General features: G+C 42.5%; 1 protein-coding gene across 2 annotated transcripts in view; it reads left to right on the top strand.

Moving 5' to 3' along the window:
• The window catches only part of LOC110154053 (dynein axonemal heavy chain 9), a 567,616-nt gene that overhangs the window by 223,693 nt on the left and 323,448 nt on the right, over nt 1-20,475 (top strand). For both annotated transcript variants that reach the window (XM_020917987.2, XM_055150409.1), the window contains exons 51-52: nt 3,793-3,916; nt 11,336-11,478. In XM_020917987.2, coding sequence (XP_020773646.2) covers nt 3,793-3,916; nt 11,336-11,478 — 267 coding nt within the window. The remainder of the gene's footprint in view (nt 1-3,792; nt 3,917-11,335; nt 11,479-20,475) is intronic.

Here is a 20,475-nt window from a genome sequence, read left to right as displayed (position 1 = left end):
AAAACACCTCTGTGTGTTCTTTACCTAAATCAGGATAACTCTACAAAGTGTTATCTGTTTACTATCAAAATATTAATATAACTCTTGATTTTGGGGTTCAACAGGAACTTTGGTCCAGTGTTAATGAACATTTCCAAAAATGTTAAATTAGTTCTAAAACAGATTGGATTCATATAAACCCTGAGAAAATGTTCAAACTGATTCAGTGAGAGTTAATTTTAACACTCCACTTTTTGCTGTGTAGACTTGAATCTGATCTTTATTTTAATGTAATCTGACATAAACAAACTGACATAATGACTCTGGTGAGATGATTTGTGCTGTTAAACGATCAAAATCAAACTCCAGCCGCCAACACACACAGACATGTAGAACACCTCCAGCACGTTGCTCTCAGCCTGAATACTGAGCTGGACTATAGATTCTATGGTGGAATTTAAAGGCCCTGGAACTGATTTCCTGAAATTGTGCCTATTCATAAAAACAAGTTTGTGGAGCCAGTTGCCAACATATACAGTTTTGTGAATTTTGTCAGTGTATCTCCAGAAGAGTTAAATAGACCCGTGCCCTCCTTCTGAAATGATATCATCAAATTCTAAAGTATAAATGCAAAGTCAGCACAGAGATGCATGCTGTTGTTGTGTGAAATTATACTTTTTCAATCAAGTAATCTCGTCAGTTCATTTTAAAGGTGCACTTTTCTGGTGGACGTTTGGGCTTTGCCCCCTGAAGATATTCTAGCGTCTTCAGAAATGTTTCATGTATCCAATTATAGGTGTCATATGCCTCCCTTGAGAAAAACAAGCCTTCTTGCTGTGTTACAGATTTGACCCGACACTTGGCCTGGTGTTTTCACCGTTTTGTCTCCATGGTGATAGATATGTTTATTGTTATACAGTGGAACAGTCCAGGCAAAGATGGAGAACTATAAGGTTATAACTTGGGACACACAGATACTAGGATTAAATATCTGCGCCAATCCATGAACATTTACTGCATCAGGAAATTGCTCTAAACCAGGGGTGCTGACACTTTTTCAGCATGTGAGCTACTTACAAAATGACCAAGTCATAATGATCTACCTAATACAAAGCCAAGCAAACTGCACTGAAACACTCTGTGCCCCTTTTTTGGACCCTCACCCACAGTTTGAGAACCCCTTCTTTAAGAGAACTTCCTCTGTCACTTTATACAAAACTGTGAAAAAAGTGAAGGAAGATTTTTAAACCTGTTTTTTAAAGTTCCAAACTGGAGTTTCATTCTTTTCTGGTTTTGCAGTGATATTTACCAGCCTCTGCACATTTACCAAACCAAACACACATCGTGACAAACACAGATGCACTTTTGTGCACTTTTGCTAGACAAACTTCAGCCAAATGTGGCAGTAGGTCTGTTCTGTAGATCCGCTCTATGCTGTAGACCTGCTTTGTGCCAACACTGGAACACAAATTTAGACTGGTTTTTGCTTCACGTTTGGTCTTGTTCTTCTAATCAGCCGCACTGTGGGAGGGGCTTGTGTTCGCTGTACGCAGGAAGGAGCGAGAGCGTGAAAAGGCGAGGGGCGGCGTGCTGACGTGAGGCAGATGGACAGGTAGGATGTTTAGGAAGTTGAACCTGCCCTGTGATGCAGACTGGTACACGAGGACACACGCTGTTGCAGACGAGCCGTGCATAGGGAGCGTGTGTGTTTGTGATGTACCGTAGAGTCTCCGCGGGTTTCAAATGAGCGCACAGGCTGCACTGAGACGCCCCACACGCTCCTGCACCCGCTACAAGTTTATTACCAACAGCAGCGGCCGTAATGAAATATGATCACACTTGTTGAGTGTCAGACCTTGAGTGAGAGACAAGACCGAGTCCAAACGCGAGTCCGAGACGAGACACGGAGAAAGTTAAATGGAGACCTTTGCGATCAACTGGTAGATCGCAATCGACGTATTGAGCACCCCTGCACTAAACTATCGGTTCTTTCCATGTTTTGGTCTATAAATTGATGCAATGACTATTTACTGTTCATAGTTGGTTCAGAAAATCTCAGAATGATTGAGCTTTTAATACAAATTTGTTCTGAAGTTGACAGATAAATAAACACATTTTGTCACGTAAGATCTTTTTTTTTTTTTTTTAACTCTCATACTCTCATACTCAAGCCATAGTCTCGGCATTGGAACTAAAAATGCTGCACTGATGCATTCCTTTTTCTAATGTTTTATTTGCATATCACTGACTTCCATGCATGATGACAGTGTTCTGCCTTCTTCTTTTCTGTGGCAGCCGCACTATCAGAACATCTATCAGATAATGAAGGGAGTGAATGCAGCTCATGGCATGTATCAATTACTTTGCATTTACAGCTTCCACAGGCCTGAGTCCGTTGTGCTGTCGTCTGCTGTAAACACATACATACAGATGTATACATGTGTGTGATAGATCTACTGTAAACACATACAGATATATGTGTGATAGATGTGTGTGTGTGTGTGTGTATGTGTGATAGATGTGATGTAAACACTTTGAGATGCGCTTGTCACAGCTTTGATAGCAGGACATTGAGCAGAAAAGCCGTACTGAAGCTCTGATGCATGGAGCTGTGCCGAGTGTGAGGGACGGGCAGTGTTGGGAAGGTTCCTTCTAAAATGTATTCCCCTACAGATTACAGATTACACACCCCAAAATGTAGTTTGTAACATAATCCATTAAATTACTTAAGGTGAGTAACGTAATCTGAATACTGTGGATTACTTGATATTGTCATTCTTTTTAAAACTACATGAATGTAACAACCACATCCTGAAAATTCTTGTTTGTTCTCTTCAAATTGTCTGTTGAGCCCAAGTCTCCATGAACAGACTTTTGTTTACTGTCCTTTTAGTCCTGGTTTAGACCTGGTTTAGACCTGGTTTAGACCTGGTTTAGTCCTGGTTTAGACCTGGTTTAGACCTGGTTTAGACCTGGTTTAGTCCTGGTTTAGTCCTGGTTTAGTCCTGGTTTTAGTCCTGGTTTAGGCCAAAATGTGAAAACAGGAAAGTACTGCCGTGTAATCCATTTATTTCCACAAAGTAACTGTAATCCAATTACCACTCACAGTAACTGTAACTGAATACAGTTACTCATAATTTGTACTCTGATTACGTAACTCCGGTACATGTAATCTGTTACTCCCCAACACTGGGGACGGGGGCAGAGCAGACCTGGGACAGCAGCAGCCCCCTGACACCACCATCACCACAAAAGCATCGTCATGTGGACTCACGCTTAACTTTTGTTTTCACTGTACATGGCACTTTGATCCGAGGCAGCGCTGTGGCGCTCTTTGTTTACACTTTCCCTCCACATTTACCTGAGCAGAGGAGGAGGATTGTGGAGAATGTTTGGACACACAAGCTCCACATTTCTGGATTCCTCTTTATGCGCACACTGCAGACTGTGACTGGACTTATTCTTATGCACAACTATCTGACTTTGAAAAGGCCCCGCACTGGAGACTTGATGTGCTTGAGTGGATACAAGTAGAAACTCTGCACTCTGTTTCTTCAGCTCTTCTGTTTTATCAGTTAGACTATATCTGCAGGACCACCACCCAGCTCCACGCCGCGGTATTCTGCATAACTCACAGCTCCTCGAGGTTTAATGTATACTTATGTCAGACTGTGGGATATTGTAGGCAAAGGAACAGAGTTTGTGGAGATGTATAGTACAGAAACCTGATTTTCACCCCAGTAAAAACTTTTGGCTGTGTTACTGGTATAATATTTTAATTGTGTGTGTGTGTGTGTGTGTGTGTTTGTGCAGAGTGACCTGGCCTCCCTCTACATGAAAGCTGGACTGAAGAACATAGGCACGGTGTTCCTGATGACCGATGCTCAGGTTGCAGATGATAAATTCCTGGTGCTGGTCAATGATCTGCTGGCCTCAGGTGAGAGCACGTACACACAGATCATGTGCACACAGATCACGTACACACGGATCACGTGCACACGGAGCACGTGCGCACGGAGCACATACACACGGAACACATTCACACGGAGCACATACACACAGGACACATGCACACAGAATACATACACACAGAATACATACACACGGAGCACATACACACGGAATACATGCACACAGAGCACATACACACAGGACACATGCACACAGAATACATGCACACAGAGTACATGCACACGGAGCACGTACACACGGAGGACATACACATAGAACACATACACATATCCCATACACACAGAACACATACACACAGCTCACATACACACAGGTCACATACACACAGATCACATACACACAGGTCACATACACACAGATCACATACACACAGGTCACATACCCACAGGTCACATACACACAGATCACATACACACAGGTCACATACACACAGGTCACATACACACAGAACACATACACACAGGTCACATACACACAGATCACATACACACAGGTCACATACACACAGAACACATACACACAGGTCACATACACACAGATCACATACACACAGGTCACATACCCACAGGTCACATACACACAGAACACATACACACAGGTCACATACACACAGAGCATATAAACACTGAACTCAGACGAGGCAACAGAAAGTGTCGTATGATTTCATATCTGACATTATTTAAATTTCTAAACCATGAGATGCCAAAGCAAAGTGGCTGGGGCATGTTTAAAGGCCAAAATAAGCTAAGAGACAAATACAAAAATGTGTCGTTTCATGGTCCCATAGTGAAAAATGAAAAGTCACAGAGGGAGGCAATACATCATTTTAATGTATATAACACTTCTCACAGACATATGTCACAAATGACACTCGCTGTTTTCAGATCATTATTCATTCACTCCAGACCCAGTGGTGTAAATTACTATTGTAGCCACAGCTGCCTTGGGACAGACTGACTGAAGCGAGGCTCTCAATCTGCTCCATGAGCCCCTCTGACCACCACCATCACTCACACACACACACCACTTTTATACCAAGCAATGTGAGTGAAGTGTCTTGCCTAAGGACACAACAACAGTTTTTTGTGACTGGCGCCCTCCTGTGGCACCTGATTTTCCCAGCAGTCTCCCAAGTACTGACCAGGACCGGCTCTATTAATAATAATAATAATAATAATAATAATAATAATAATACATCCGACTTATATAGAGCTTTTTTGGACACTCAAAGATGCTTTACAAACAAATAAAAGTGACACTGTAGAAAACGGGGAATCATGGGGGGAATGGCAGTTTGAACAAGTGAGTGTTTCGATGTGATTTGAAGTGCTGAGTCCAAGTTCCTGATGGGTTGTGGGAGTAAGTTCCAGAGGGAGGGGGCAGCGGCGGCGAAGGCTCGGTACCCCAAGGTCGGGTGCTTTGTCCTGATGAGGGGAGTGAGGAGGTTGGTGTGGGCTGATCTGAGGCGGCAGGTGGGGCAGTGCATACAGAGGAGGTCGGTGAAATAGGGAGGGGCCAGGTTATGGATGGACTTGTAGGTGATGAGGAGGACCTTGTATTGGATGTGGTGTTGTACAGGAAGCCAGCCAGGACTCTGCTGAGCTTCTGAGATCTGAGGGGATCAGGCTTTGACAAGCTGGTGTGGCCACAGATTTTTAATCACAATAATTATTTTAAAATGCGTCGATATTATTATCTATGTGAATATGTGTTACACTGCCTCTGTGTTATATGGCTGTGTGTTGTATGGCCATATACATACATTTTGTTATTATTTTTTACAGAAGTGAAAAGTTATTTTGTGATCTGACTTTAGCTAAAGATTTGTTTGTGGGCCTCACTATGGATTTATATTTTATACATAAATATCAGTATCCGCAAATACCAGTTATCAGCCGCACCAGCAGGCCAAATATCAGATATCGGTACTGGCTCAAAAAATCCACATGGGCCCATCCTTATTTTAAAGTCTCCACAAAACTGAATAATTCAGGGGCAGTGGTCTGAGCAGGGACTCGCAGACTTCCCTCACCCCAGATACTGTAAAATAAAATGGAGCTGCAGTGACTTCAAAAAGGGTTTAAAGTGACATTTCAGCACTTTTGTCTCCGTTTTACACTCCATTCACCTCTGTGTTCTACTTGAACTTCAACCCCGCCATTTACAGACACATTTGGCCCTTTTGCATTAGAACAATCTGCTAAAGGTGCAACTTTTTGGTTGGGGGTCCATCACCTGCTTGTTTCTATGGAGATTTCATTGCTCTGCCTGGAATGTTCCACAATATGAAATTAAAAAGCTTTACCTTACATTAAATTACAGGAGTTTTTTTGTAGCTCAAAAAATACCTAGAAAAACAGACATTCTGACTGTGAGCGGGGTCGGCTCTCCACAGATCTGACCTGTAACTTGGTCTGGTTTGGTCTCCATGAAGATAGAAAGACTTAATGCCAGACAAAGCAATAACACCTCCATGGAGAAAAGCATTTGACGAACCCTCCAGGAGAAAAGTTACACAGTGCACCTCAGCGGAATAGGACTTCTCATTATCCGTGCTTGTTTTGAAGTGAGCGTCGTGCCACTTCCGCCTCATGGATCCTACATTTCCCAGACTCCCTCTGCACTGGCACATTCACACAGATGAATAGAGTCTGGAGGGGACGCCTAGCTGCCTTATTAAACATGAATCAGCATTATAAGGGTTATTAACACAGTAAAGCGTGTGCAAATGCAATTGTTCTCCACTTAATGTACCAGATATTAGACTGCCAGATTATTCGGAGAGTGCACTTGCTGAACTGAGCGCCACAGAGCCCAACATTTCTCAGAAGTAATTGAAATGTGTAATATTGTCTTGAGATCATCTTTCGGAAGATTATGGAAATGTTCATAAAGTTGAGTTTTCAAAAACGCTATACTCCAATACAACATTTTCTTAGAGAGGCAGTAATATGCAAAATCGATTTATTTATTTTTTTTTAAATCTTTCTACATGTAATAATCATGTTGTTGCCTAATCAAAAACATGCCTGAGGTCTCAGATGCATGCATGCATGCTTGAGTATTTTAGAGTTATCTCCAGGGCCGGTTAGCTGTGAAATTCTGTCCAATGCTCCGCCCACAAGTTGTGATAGCACTGTGAAGGGGAAGCAAAGGGACGGAGGACTCACAGGACTCATATAAAACATGTTAATACATTGACTTTGGTGAATATAGCATTTTCAAAACAATAGAAGGTAATCTAAGTATGTTATGTGTGATAATTCCCCAAATACCCCACAAAAGTGTAAAACCCATCTTTTAAAAGACACAGAAGTTGTTGGCTGCTTTTGTGGCAACCTGGCTCACACACTAAGCAGTTTTTAAATTGTTTTGTTTTTTGAGCTCAGTTTTTAACATCATATCATGGAATTTTAGCCAAAGAAAAAGTGCAGCATGTGCAGTTCAAAGGACACAAATAAGGGACAGTTATGGCAAATGATCTTCCAGAAGAAATACTTTGAGGGAATGAACCATTTCATAACCAACTGAAACACCAGAGTGGAGTAAGAACGGGGTCTTTCCTGTTGTGTTCACCTGGTTCCTCCTGGACTCTGCTGTGATGCAGCAGGACACAGAGGAGGGACACTTTTGGCTCTTCACAGGATCTGCTGACCCTCCCTGACCAGTGCTCCTGTTAAACTGACCCGTGACCTTTGACGGGGACACTGTATAGTTTTACTCTATGATGCCCATGGATCATGGGTTATATTTTGGACATTTTACATTACAATACTGATCTAAAACAACTAAATGATACTGGTCCACTGACTTCCAAGTTGGAAAGTAGCAGAGGCCAGGAGCAGCTGATTCCCACCTGCTCTTTAGGACACATCTTTAGTGTACGTCGACATAAACATCCTCACAACACAGTGCTGTGTGACGGCCCCTGGTGTGGAGAGCTGCACATCACACTAATGAGCTGAATCCTCTGTGTATCACCTTAAAAAAAAGGGCAAGCAAATAAGTAACGAACAGTGGGCGCCCACCGTGTCGGTGAAAACTAGGGTAGATTGGATCTATGACATCTTGAATACAGGAGAATAAAGATTACTCAAATGTGAATTGCTCAAGTAGAACTGAGAGTGGGTAAATGAGAAGGGAAAACAATTAGAGCATGGTTACACTCTGAAAAGTTAATTTTGCTCTCCTTCAAAATCTGAGTCACGCAACAATGATCAGATATAAATAAAATAGAAAGTCAACAGTATTCATAAGATTTCTCCTATTAATTGAAGTGAAACTTTGCAGCCTCAGTAACACCTCAGGGGTGGAATTGGACAGAGAAAATAAATTAGGCACAGATTTCTATTAAGGTGCAAAAGCGCTCTGACTCATTCCTTTCTAAGTGCAGCATTAGTGCGAGTGGAGGGAGACTGCTCCGAGTGCAGGGGAGGCACTGATGCCTGGATCATTACAAGACACGTCTGCTGCTTTGACCTGTGCTGTGGGCACTGCTCAAATATGAATATTGTACCGAGGCTATAGAAGGCTCTGTTTACTCACTCATCCAATGGGACCTCCACTCCCAGCACATGATAAAGACTATCTCAAATGAAGTTTACAGCCTATACTGCAGGGGTCTCAAACTCAAATTACCTGGGGGCCACATTAGATAAAGTCTGAGTGAGGCTGGGCCGCATTGAGTATTCGATAAATAGCGGTTGCACGGGAAAAAAGGAGAGAGAAAGAACAACACGCAACACACTTTCTTAATCTTTAATAACAGTTCAGAACATGAAAATGTATTCAGAACGTAAGTTTAAACTAATACGTCTACTCTTCTTCTTTTGCCTACTCCTTGCTGGTTGAAACCAGGCTACGCTTCATCTTGTACAGCTGAGAGATATTTGGCTTGCAGGAGGAAGCATATGAGATCCTCAGGATAGATTGAAGATGCTCATCAGTGAGCCTTGACCTGTATTAGGTGCTTTCACACCGACAGTATTTGGTGCGCACCAAACGATCCATTCGAACCAGAAGTGGTTAGCTCGGTTCGTTTGCGTTGGTGTGAAAGCGTCAATCGGACTCTGAGCCGGACCAACTCAAGTGGACCGAGACCTCAAAAAAGAGGTGGTCTTGGTTCGCTTGAATCCGCACCAAATGACCAACTTTGGTGCGGTTCTTCTGGTGTGAACGCGAACCCGGGTCCAAACCACAGACAGCAGGTCCAAACGAACTATTCTAGATGCATCATGGGAGAAACGCGTCTCCTGCCTGTAATGACGCACTGTACGACTCCAGCGCAGTAACAAATTGTTGTCCAGACACAGCCGCGATTCATTTTCAAAATATTTTACCAACAATGGCCAATACAGAGAATGTAATACACGAAGATCAGAGCAAGTACGTGTGAACATGTGGCTCCAGAGTTAGTCAAAAATGGGGGTGTGTACTTCTGTTCAGGACCTGCACAGAGGTCCCGGTGTTCCCCGTGATCATGTAGGAACCAGCATTTGTTATTTTAGGCTTTAATTAACCAAATAATTTTATGGCAATAGGCTATCGCCCATTCAATTGATTCACTTTTAATTAAAAAATGTCCTGCTTTTAGCCTAGTGTGAGAAATACAGTCGGACTAGATCCAAACCAGAGTCCCGAACCAGCAGGAGCAGCTCCGGTTCTGTCCGGGCTCAGATGACGTGGAGCGGGGAGTGAAAAGCGCTTTTCCCGGGAAGAACCAAATGCGGACACCAACTAAACTGGATTCACGTTCTGTCCGGATGCTTTGCACCACCTCGGAACCAGCCGCGGTTCTTGAGCGCGGAGGACAGGAGCAGCACAGACCTGTAGGTATATTCCACAGCGCATTCTCACTTTCCCCGCACGGAACACTGAACCCGCGCAGACGGCGGAACATACCCGCTCAGACCCAGTCATTGCGCCCTGGTCTTGCTCGCCACCGTCTGGAACCAGCACATGGAGGACAGAGCCTCCGGACCATTTGACCAATGCGCTTGTAGGACGACAGAAGACCAAGGACCAGACTCCAGCGAGGAGCTGCGCGCTACTGTGAACGCTGTTGGCTGCTGCTGTTACCCGAACTCTGGGCTGATGCGGTGAGTTTGTAGAAAGTTCTACGTTGCTGTTTTATGAGTTCATGGTGATAAGATGAGGACGCCCGCGGTATTAACAGGGAACATCAGTATTGGTTACTGGAGATATCACTGTTCTACCGGGATACAGAGGCTCGTTAATCGGACCAGTTTTGGTTCGTTTGCCGGTGTGAAAGCGGACCACACTGGAGTGTATCTGCTTCTCGTATGTCAAACATGGATGGAAGACGCTTATTTTTGCCTCGTACTTTTTGATAACATGTCGCCAAGCCTCTGGAATAGATCACTGCAGTTTTGTGGTGCTTGCATATTGATGGGACAGCTGTGTTTGCCGCTGAGTGCGCGTGGATTTCGGCGACTCACAGGTGGAGCTTGGTCATCGGGTTGCCAGCAAGTTACGCACCGAGTATTGAGCAGGTAAACAGACTGTCAATGTCTTTTTATTTCTTATTAGCCCCTCCAGTAAAGGTCCCATACTTATGAACAGGGGGATTCTGTCAGTGCCTCCTCTGCGCTCTGATGCTGTGGTTGTGGGAGCGTAAAGTGAAGTGAGCACACGTGTACCACCATGTGTGGTTTGTTTTGGTTCTTCGGTGACGCCGTATGTGCGCGTGTACTTGTATTAACAGATCCACTTAGACTCTTTGCTTCACAACTGCTGTAAATTGAGTTTTGGGATGTAAACTGCGTTAATAATCTGTTGTGAATCTGCATGGGCACCGATTGCAGCTTCATCTGTCAGTGCGGCCCGCGGTAGAGGGGTGGGATTGTGCGTACATCTACCGCGGGCCGCACTGACATTATTCTTTGGAATCAAGTGGAGGGCCGCAAAAAATCCTTCCGCGGGCCGCAGTTGGCCCCCGGGCCGCGAGTCTGAGACCCCTGCTATACTGTATTTGCAATGCATGAGACTTTGGCTCTTTAACTGGCTGTAGCTGAAGTCAGAGCGTAGAACTTCCCTTTGCTCTCAACAACAATACAGTAAAGCAAACCACAAAGCGGTCCACAATCCAACGGAAACAGAATCTCCAAGTGGCTTCACATTTTAGAGGCAGTAATATTGTGATAGAGACGCATTACCTTTGCCCTTCTGTGATTCCTGTACAAATTAAAGAGACGAGTGTGTATGTGTGACAAATGTCCAGTTTAAAGAGACATGCCTCTATGTGATGACTGCACTATTTAAAGTTGCGTGTGTGTGTTATAATTGTCCAGTTTAAAAGACCATGCATGTGTGTGTTATGACCGCACAGTTTAAAGGGGCGTGTGTGTGTGTGTGTGTGTTGCAGGGGAGATTCCAGACCTGTTTGCAGATGATGAGCTGGAGAACATCGTGTCCACAGTGAGGCCGGAGGTGCGCAGCTCTGGGGCCCTGGACTCCAGGGAAAACTGCTGGAGGTTTTTCATCGAGAGGGTCCGGAGACAGCTCAAGGTCCTACGCACGCACTCGTACACACACATACGCACATGCACACAGCACCGGAGTCCCACCTTTACACACAAATATCACAGAATTACACACATTATTATTATTATTATTATTAGGGATGGGCCCAGGTCTCATGCTACAAGAGCTTGTGAGACTAAATGACTTAAGTTCTGACACTGGTGTCCCAAATGTAGTCCCAAAACCACTGCTCCAATGACAGCAGAAATATAAATACAGTAAATCAAAAATGGTGAAGCTAAAATTGGGAATTGGATCACAGAATTTATTTATAACAAATAGTGTCAAAATCTCATCTTGTCTTGTTTCTGTAGATCCAGACTCGTGTCTCATCTTGTATTATAGAAACTGTATCTCATCTTATTCAGCGCTTTTCCAGATACTCACAGTCCCTTTACTGTTTCCTGCTTTCTTCATTCTCTCCACACTCATGGTGGTAACATACTATTGTAACCACAGCTGCCCTGGGGCAGACTGACGGTAGTGAGGCTCCCAATCTCCGCCACCGGCCCCTCTGACCACCATTAACACTCACACAATGTGGGTGAAGTGTCTTGCCTAAGGGCACAACAACAGATTTTATCACTAGCACCCTACTGTGGCACCTGGCTCATTATGTCAGAGTCTATGGAACACCACAGGTGGGTAGTACTCAGGTACATTTACTTGAGTAATACTGTAGTTTTCTAGGAGCATACTTTCACTCCTCGTAATTGAAGTAACAGTACTCTTATTTGAGTGTCACTTACATCCCACTGTGAGTGACAAAAGCATTATGTTTATGTGTTTCTTGCAGCTCCTTCAGATCTAATTGAGTTTGTCTCATTTTTGTATCTGTCCGTTACATCTTTTAATGTTTTCTCCTTCAGATGACATGAACTTAAAATTATAAATCAGATGTTATGGCCTGACACTTACTCCTTAAGTTACTGTTTCTTCTGTTGTAGTTTTTTACTCCTACTTGAAGCATTTCAAGTAAAGTAACTTTCCTCTTACTTTAGCACCAGTGCCCCACAGAATCACTTTAGGAGATGTGAGGAGCTCACTGCAGTTCTGCAGCAGGGCTACATGGAGAGATGTGGTCCCACTGTAGTCGTCTCCCATCCAAGTACTGACCAGGCCAACATACATTTATCTTCTTATAAGTGAAGATCAGTTTATTTGACGTTTATATTTATATTACATAACGACACAATCACTATTCATTGCAACAGTGGCTGTAGTAAAAGAAACACAGAGCCCAGTCACAGTCCTGCTCTATCTGCAGCTGTTGGCAGGAGCTGGTCAACATTAGGAGCAGTTCTTCTGTAAACCAACTTTAGCCCAGCACATTGTGAAGAATCAAAGTGTTTACAGCGTTTCCACTTCACAAGAAAGTTTCACATGAATCACTTCAAATACTGTGTGTGGCACTTGTACAATGCTACAATAAGATTAGAACAGATAGAAAGTATAGTAGTAGTAGTAATAGCAGCAATAGGCTAGATCAGAAGACCAGGGTTCGGCTCGGAGGGAAGTGAGGTGTTTAATAAGACAACTACACAGGCTTGTAGTGCTTAGTTCTGGTATTATTTACAGTGTACGAACAGACATTATATACAATATTTACAGGTGTGCACTTTCATATGATTGAGTTCAGAGTCTATGATCGATGAATTCAAAGCGTTACAGTCCTTAGTCCAAGTGCAGATGAGCCGCAACAAAAGTTAATATAATCCACTGGGGGCACGAAAAAAGCACAGAAGAGAGTTCCAGGGATTTCTGTGGTAAGGTGGGTAATTCCCAGCAAAGTCAACAAGGGCCCAGTGCCCACAGCAGGGGGTAGTGGGTGTGCGAGTGTGTGTGGTTGTGCGGCTGCTACGCCTCCTACCGCTCCGGCAGATGCTTGCACTCTGAGTTTGGTTCAGGCTCTAGGCCTTAGCTCACCATTCAGTGTCCAGTTTCTAGAACCTGGTCTGTACAAAACAGGACCAGCAGTGAGTAATACAACCATGAAGTACAACTAAGTCACTATAAAAGAATTTTACAATATCATAACATTTTGTTATAGTAAGTCATAATCATAATATTCATCCATGTACATGTACAAGTATTTGTCAATATCAAGAGTACTCTATAGTAAAATATTTTAACAATAGGCAATATGTCATTTTAAATTACTTAAATTAACAATTTAGTAGGGTCATATAATAATCATAATTTGTTGTTAATATTACTACAAAATGTCAGTAAATTACATTGATCAAAATACATATCGCTCCTTTAAAATCGGTCATATAAATGAATGGGAATGAGTGCAGCTCGTGCCAGCACCAGCTCACAGCTCCATATAGAGTCTTTGCATTGTCACGTGACCCCTATTGCAACGGTACCTATGCCGCCATGACAGCGGGCACACTATGTCATTGACTTCAGCAGCATCGGAGAAACATGGGCAGGTTTTGTTGTGTATTTGGTTGTTCTAGACGCTCTGAAAGGGATAAAACTGATTCGTTTCTTCACTGTTTCTCTGGACATTATTCATCAGGAGCTCAAACAAGGGAATTATCGGGGAAAAAAAAGGGAATTATGGTTAGAGAACATAAACCGCGAAGAGATTTCCTATGGTATCATCAAGACACACTCACGCCACTTTCGTATTTGCTATTTAAATTGTTTCATAGCTTATTTAATGAGAGAAGCACATTTACTGAACTAAAATGTAAAAAGAAAACATTTGCAGTGTGAGTGGCAGTAGAAACTGTATCTTCCAGCGCACATATAAACATGTCACTTGTCGTAGGACACATGTTTTCTTTATTGTCTTGTTTATCCACAACTATGTCTTCTAGAATTAATCGCTTTTTGTGAGCGGATCTTTGTAACGCTCGTGAGGATCTTTTCATGGTCGATTCTTTCGAGGTTCGACTCACAGACTCTTCGACTCGTGCGTCATGTTGATCACAGGAGCCCAGTGTGGGTTCGTAAACTAGTGCGGGTTTTCCTAGATAAATTAATGAAATTTTTGTTCAGTAAATGTGCTTCTTTCATTAAATAAACTATGAAGCAATTTAAATAGCAAATACCTTGATGAATCTTCGGGTGTCTTGATGATACCATAGGAAATCTCTTTGTGGTTTATTTTTACTAGCCATAATCTTTAAGTCTTTAAGTCTTTTTTTCGATAATTCCCTTGTTTGAGCTCCTGATGAGTAATGTCCAGAGGAACAGTGAAGAAACGAATCATTTTATCCCATTCAGAGCGTCTAGAACAACTAAATACACAACAAAACCTGCCCATGTTTCTCCGATGCTGCTGAAGTCAATGGCATAGCATGTCCGGTGTCATGGCGGCGTAGGTACTGTTGCTATAGGGGTCATGTGACGGTGCAAAGCCTCTATACAGTGTATTGAATCGGAGCGCTAGCATTAGCATTAGCATTAGCATTAGCTCCGAACAACAACATACAAAGTTAGCATTCACCAAGTTCCACTTAGTTAAATCTCATAGGATCACGACAGCACTTTGTCATGAAGGCAAGAGGCATCTAGAGAGGTTGATGGCAGAACAGTTACTTTAAAGTACTTTTAGAATGAAAACAGTGACTTTTTAAAGCTTTAATCATCTACCTGCACCAGCTCAGTCACACCCAGGACCGACACAACACACGACTGAATGGAAGCACACGCGGCCATGTTTAAAGAGCCTGACGCACTAAGTCTTGAGATAGTTAAGAACAACGGTGGTCAAAATATACGGTAGAGATGGGCCAGGGACAGAAAAATACCTGGGTTACATGTGTCATCAGCAGATTCCTGCATGTGGATCCTGTTGTGTTATGTTGATTCAGCACAAATAAGGTTTTATAATGCTCTGTCATGTAACATGAGATATATGTATGCCTCTGTGCCTGATTTGTATTCTCTTGAACACGTGAAAATTAGAGCTAGTTCATTTTAAACTGTTTGCACTAGACTGGTCCGAAGTTATTCTTCACTTACTTCTGCTTTCAGGCCATCCTAATTATTCACCACAATAAGATAAAGTCCTTTTCATAACTCAGGCCAGTGTGAAGTTTTTACAACACTTAGCATCCTAATATGCACTCCCTGATTATCTGACATAAAATTCTTATAATTAGATACAGAGAGCATGCAGCAGTCTTATTCTGACCTCAAGAGCTGCCGACACAATATATCTGCACATTTTGCTCTGATAAGGTGCAGGGCACATTTAAGGGAAAGTGTTTTTCATTTAGCATTTTTATTTAATCTTATAATGTATTCTGCACACTTGACTCTTGGGAGCTTTTAACCGTGTTATAATGTTGTTACCTCCTCAAAAACAGACCTGGAGTTGTGTTTTGTTTCATTTGCACACATTTGAGTAATGCTCCATTACATCTCCAAAGTTCAAAATGCTCTGCTCCACCTTGTGATGTCATGAAGTGATGAGTTTTCAAGTTAATTTCAACAGCTCCTTTACACTTTTTAATTAATTAATTAATCACTGCATTTATATATTTATATTTCAAGACACCCAAAGCGCTTTACAGATCATTATTCATTCACTCCACACTCAGTGGTGTAAACTACTGGTGTAGCCACAGCTGCCCTGGGACAGACTGCCACAGCTGCCCTGGGACAGACTGCCACAGCTGCCCAGGGACAGACTGCCACAGCTGCCCAGGGACAGACTGCCACAGCTGCCCAGGGACAGACTGCCACAGCTGCCCAGGGACAGACTGCCACAGCTGCCCTGGGACAGACTGCCACAGCTGCCCAGGGACAGACTGAAGGATACGCTGCTGCCAATCTGCACCATCATCCCCTCCGACCACCATTATCACACACACTCCACTTTCATGCTAGGCAATGTAGGTAAATGTAGGTAGGCATGTTAAAAAAGTATCCCAGGTAATCCAGTTCAACATACAGAACTTCCGTCATATCAGGAATAACTTAACCATGAATGCTGCTAAAACTTATTTCTATTCTATGATTATCTCTCACATCGATTACTGCTTAACTACTTGGTCTCTTGCCTGCCCCACAACACTTAAAACCATTGAAAACCTCTGTAAAAGAGGTCTAAAAATACTTGACAAAAAACTCATTTCTCACCACCACTGTCACATACTGAAAAAGCACAGGCTTCTGGATTTTAGCAACATGGTCAAACTCAAAAGGACTTGTCTAATTTGTAAGGTCCTACACTCCCTGGCACTACCACCATTAAATAATTACATTAAACATAAAGACATTTCAGTAAGAATCACGCGAGCCACCACCAGGGGTGACTTGGTCATACCCCAGAGACGGACCACCTTTGGTCAGAATGTGTTATTTGTACAAGGTGGAAATCTGTGGAACAGTCTTCCACTGACCCTGAAAGAAAGCCCTACATACAGCTCTTTTAAAGCTCAAACGAAAACTTGGTTATGGTCAAACATGTACACATGTACACATGTATAACTGTACTGTGATTTTAATTGTTTTTCTATGGACAGGAATGGAGTATGCAACAATGGGAACTGTGCAATGAAGGAAATATATAATGAGTGGAGTGTGCAATATTTTAGTGTCTGGCCCCTGTGACCCTAGTCCTTGGGACAATGGATGGAAATTAGCCTTAGGCTACAATCCGGTGTGTTTACATTCATGTTGTCATGTTTGTTCATTAACATGCTCTGTCCCAATCAAATAAATAAATAAATAAATAAAGTGTCTTACCTAAGGACACAACGACTTTTTTTTTTTTTTTGTATTTTTGTCACGGGCGCCCCCCTGTGGCACCTGATTTTCCAAATGGTCTCCCATCCAAGTCCTGACCAGGCCCCACCCTGCTGACCTTCTGACATCTGACAGGATTAGACTTTGATAAGTCGGTGTAGCCATCTTTAACCGTAAAACTCAGTGTTGCACTCCCTGTATCGCCACATAACATCACAAGACAGAACAGTGTTTTCCACTGGATGGAAGAACTCTCATCATGCAGGAGACACATTATTGATCCTGAGGGAAAAACAAACAGCTCATTTGTGTGCTGAACATGTGTGAGAGAAACAACACAACTCCAGGTCTGTTTGTGATGAGAAAACTACTTTAGAACACACTGCAGAACAGAAAATAGTGTAACATGGCTCCTTCAATATGAATTTAATTTCAATATAAATGGTTACTTTGCAATATCACAGCATTATTATACATTATTTAAAGGTGCACTGTGTAACTTTTCTGGTGGAAGGTCCATCAAAGGCTTTTCTATGTTATTCCATTGTCTTGAATGTTTCACAGTATGACATTAAACCTTTCTATCTTCATGAAGACCAAACCAGACCAAGTTTTGCCAGATATTTTTGAGCTATGAAACCACCTGTAACTGAATAAATGTGAGGTAGAACTGATCAATACTGTGTAACTTTCTGGGCAGGGCAGTGACATCTCCATAGAGTGAAGTAGGTGACGGACTCCAAACAATAAGTTACACAGTGCACCTTTATGCCGCTGTCACACCTTGACAATTTAGCCAGTGTTTGCCAACATATGAAAAATTTGGCAAATACACTGATATATGTCGGATAAGTTCTAGGCATGTATTGTATAAGTTATGAGCACGCTGTAGCACGCTGACATACAGCGACATACGGCAAGGTCGTTGAAAAATTTTGAGCATGCTGAAAATTTCTCAACGTATGTCAGTTGTAGGTAAGTTATGTGATCGTTGACACACGTTAATTGTAAGTTTCTCATAAGTCCAAATACATAGAGAAAATGTCTAGTGTACACATAACTTATGAGTAATGAGCTTTGAACCCATGTGTAACTTATATCGAACTTATGTCCAAAGCATATTTACATATGCAGACGTATTTGACATGTTCCAGACGACTGCAGAACTTACTGAACGTGTTTTTAACTTGTAGCGACCGTATAATTGCATATTGGTGGCGTTTAGGAGAATCGGTATAAAATGGGGAGGAAACCGTCAGACTTTGTGCTCCCATGTATCATATGAGCCGATGCAAAACACTTGGTCAGAGAATACTTCGGCCACAGAGGATATTAGACAGTGAGAAAATGTCCTCACTGAGAGCTGTGGGAAACAGTCATTTGCATTTTAAAAAAGAGCGTCATGTGGGTGATCTGCGGAGAACACCATACAACCTAAATAAATAACCAAACAATTCATTGTGCCAGCTCAATAAGAAGACTTTATTATTCACCCTGTATTATCCATAGAATTTGTCCTCCACAAATAATGACATCCAGTCGACAAAACCGCGCTATTAATCCATTTGAGTCGTTCTTTGGAAGTAAAAAGATGAGAGTCGCACGTGTTTGTTTACGTCCAGTGCGTGTGAAGCTGCAGATTAGTGATAGTGATTCTACTTCCTGTGGATTTTATCTCCAATCTTTTATGCTTTAAAATCCATGTATCTGAAGTATTGCACCACATTTCACAAATAATAATAACTCAGTTTTGTCTTGTATCTAGAAGTGCAACGGTTTGAGCTCTAGAAGTGCAGTGGCGGGTGGTTTTACTGTAGACAGGAAACAGCTGACACGATCGCGATATCCCACTGCTCTATACCTACTGACCTATCAATCGATCTGTTGCTTTTAGCACCATGTACAGAGAGAGATTGATATGATATGATGATATATCATATGATATGATTTAAATTGTCGAGCGGCAGCCTTTTAATAGGCGACAACACGTGATCGTCGGCGATACTCTGCCGTGCGCTGTGCATAGGTTAGACCAACGGTATCCAAACTTTTTTCATCAAGGAGCACATATCTAAGCACAGACAAAGCAGAGGGCCCATTGAGGGCTGTAGATTGATGCTCAGTACAGTGAATAATTGAAATATGTGCATGTTTAACACCTTAGAATGAGCCGTCAGTTTTTATTCATGCTAAGATCCTTAAAATTGCACACTAAATATTAAATATTTGTGTTATCACGGTAGATTTTCAAAAAACTTGCAGTAAAAAAATATTTTTTAAAGGTGATTTGGGCCAATTCAACTGGAAGTTTGAGGGCCAAGAAAAATTTGTCTGAGGGCCGCATTTGGCCCCCGGGCCATAGTTTGGACATGCCTGGGTTAGACTGTTGTTAGGCATATGTTGTGGACGCTGGCAACACGTTAAGCATTTATAAGTTATCTATAATTTATCGAAACGTTCTATATAAGTTACTAATATGTTATCTATACGTCCAACTCGTTATAAATACACTATGTATATGCCCAAAATTTAAAAAAAAAACATCGATGGTTCAGCGTACGCCAGCGTTTTAGGGAAATTCTGGTACGTCGGCATACCTTTTCTAAATCGTAACGGTGTGACAGGGCCTTTAGCAAAGTTATGGCAAAGTCTTCAGATTTCGCAGAGTCCTTCACAAATGTATCTGATCTCTCTCCAGCCCTCCCCTCTTACTATAACAAACCCATTCAACAATCAGCATGTGTGTGATGATCAGCTCCTGACATTTCAGACGAACTTAACCAGCGTTTCCGAGGCCGTAACAGTGTGTATAAATCTCCCACACGAGCCACAATCCGGCGTTTAGCTCCACATCATTGAGGCCAGCGTAGTCTCTGTATTCCCCGGGGCGACAAACAGATTCCAGAGAGTTCTTTATCCTGTTATTATTACACCCACGCCCTCCCCTCCCCACCAGCCTCCCCAACCCGCTCCGGCTCCACAGAAATGAGAGAGCGGGTCCCCAGAGCAGAGCCCGCAATCACACCATTTCCTTCTATTTGCCTCTCTGTCTCTCTCCCTCGGCTGGCGTCCCTTAAAAGTTAGCGTTAAGTGTCAGAGTGTGACGCGTGTTGGAGATGAGTTTGTAAAGTGGATGTAAAGCAGAGCTCGAGTGGGCATTTTTCTGCAGGTTTGTGTTCTTTCTCCAAATGCTGGTACAGTCTCATGGGGATAGGTGTTTAAGAATCCTCCATTGGTGAATCTTAAATCAGACCTATTCTATAAAATCTA

Source organism: Boleophthalmus pectinirostris, unplaced genomic scaffold, assembly GCF_026225935.1.
Source record: "Boleophthalmus pectinirostris isolate CB_2022bp ecotype Guang Dong unplaced genomic scaffold, ASM2622593v1 HiC_scaffold_14, whole genome shotgun sequence".
NCBI classification, from domain to species: Eukaryota; Metazoa; Chordata; class Actinopteri; order Gobiiformes; family Gobiidae; genus Boleophthalmus; species Boleophthalmus pectinirostris.
This window is presented reverse-complemented; position numbering and strand designations above follow the sequence as displayed.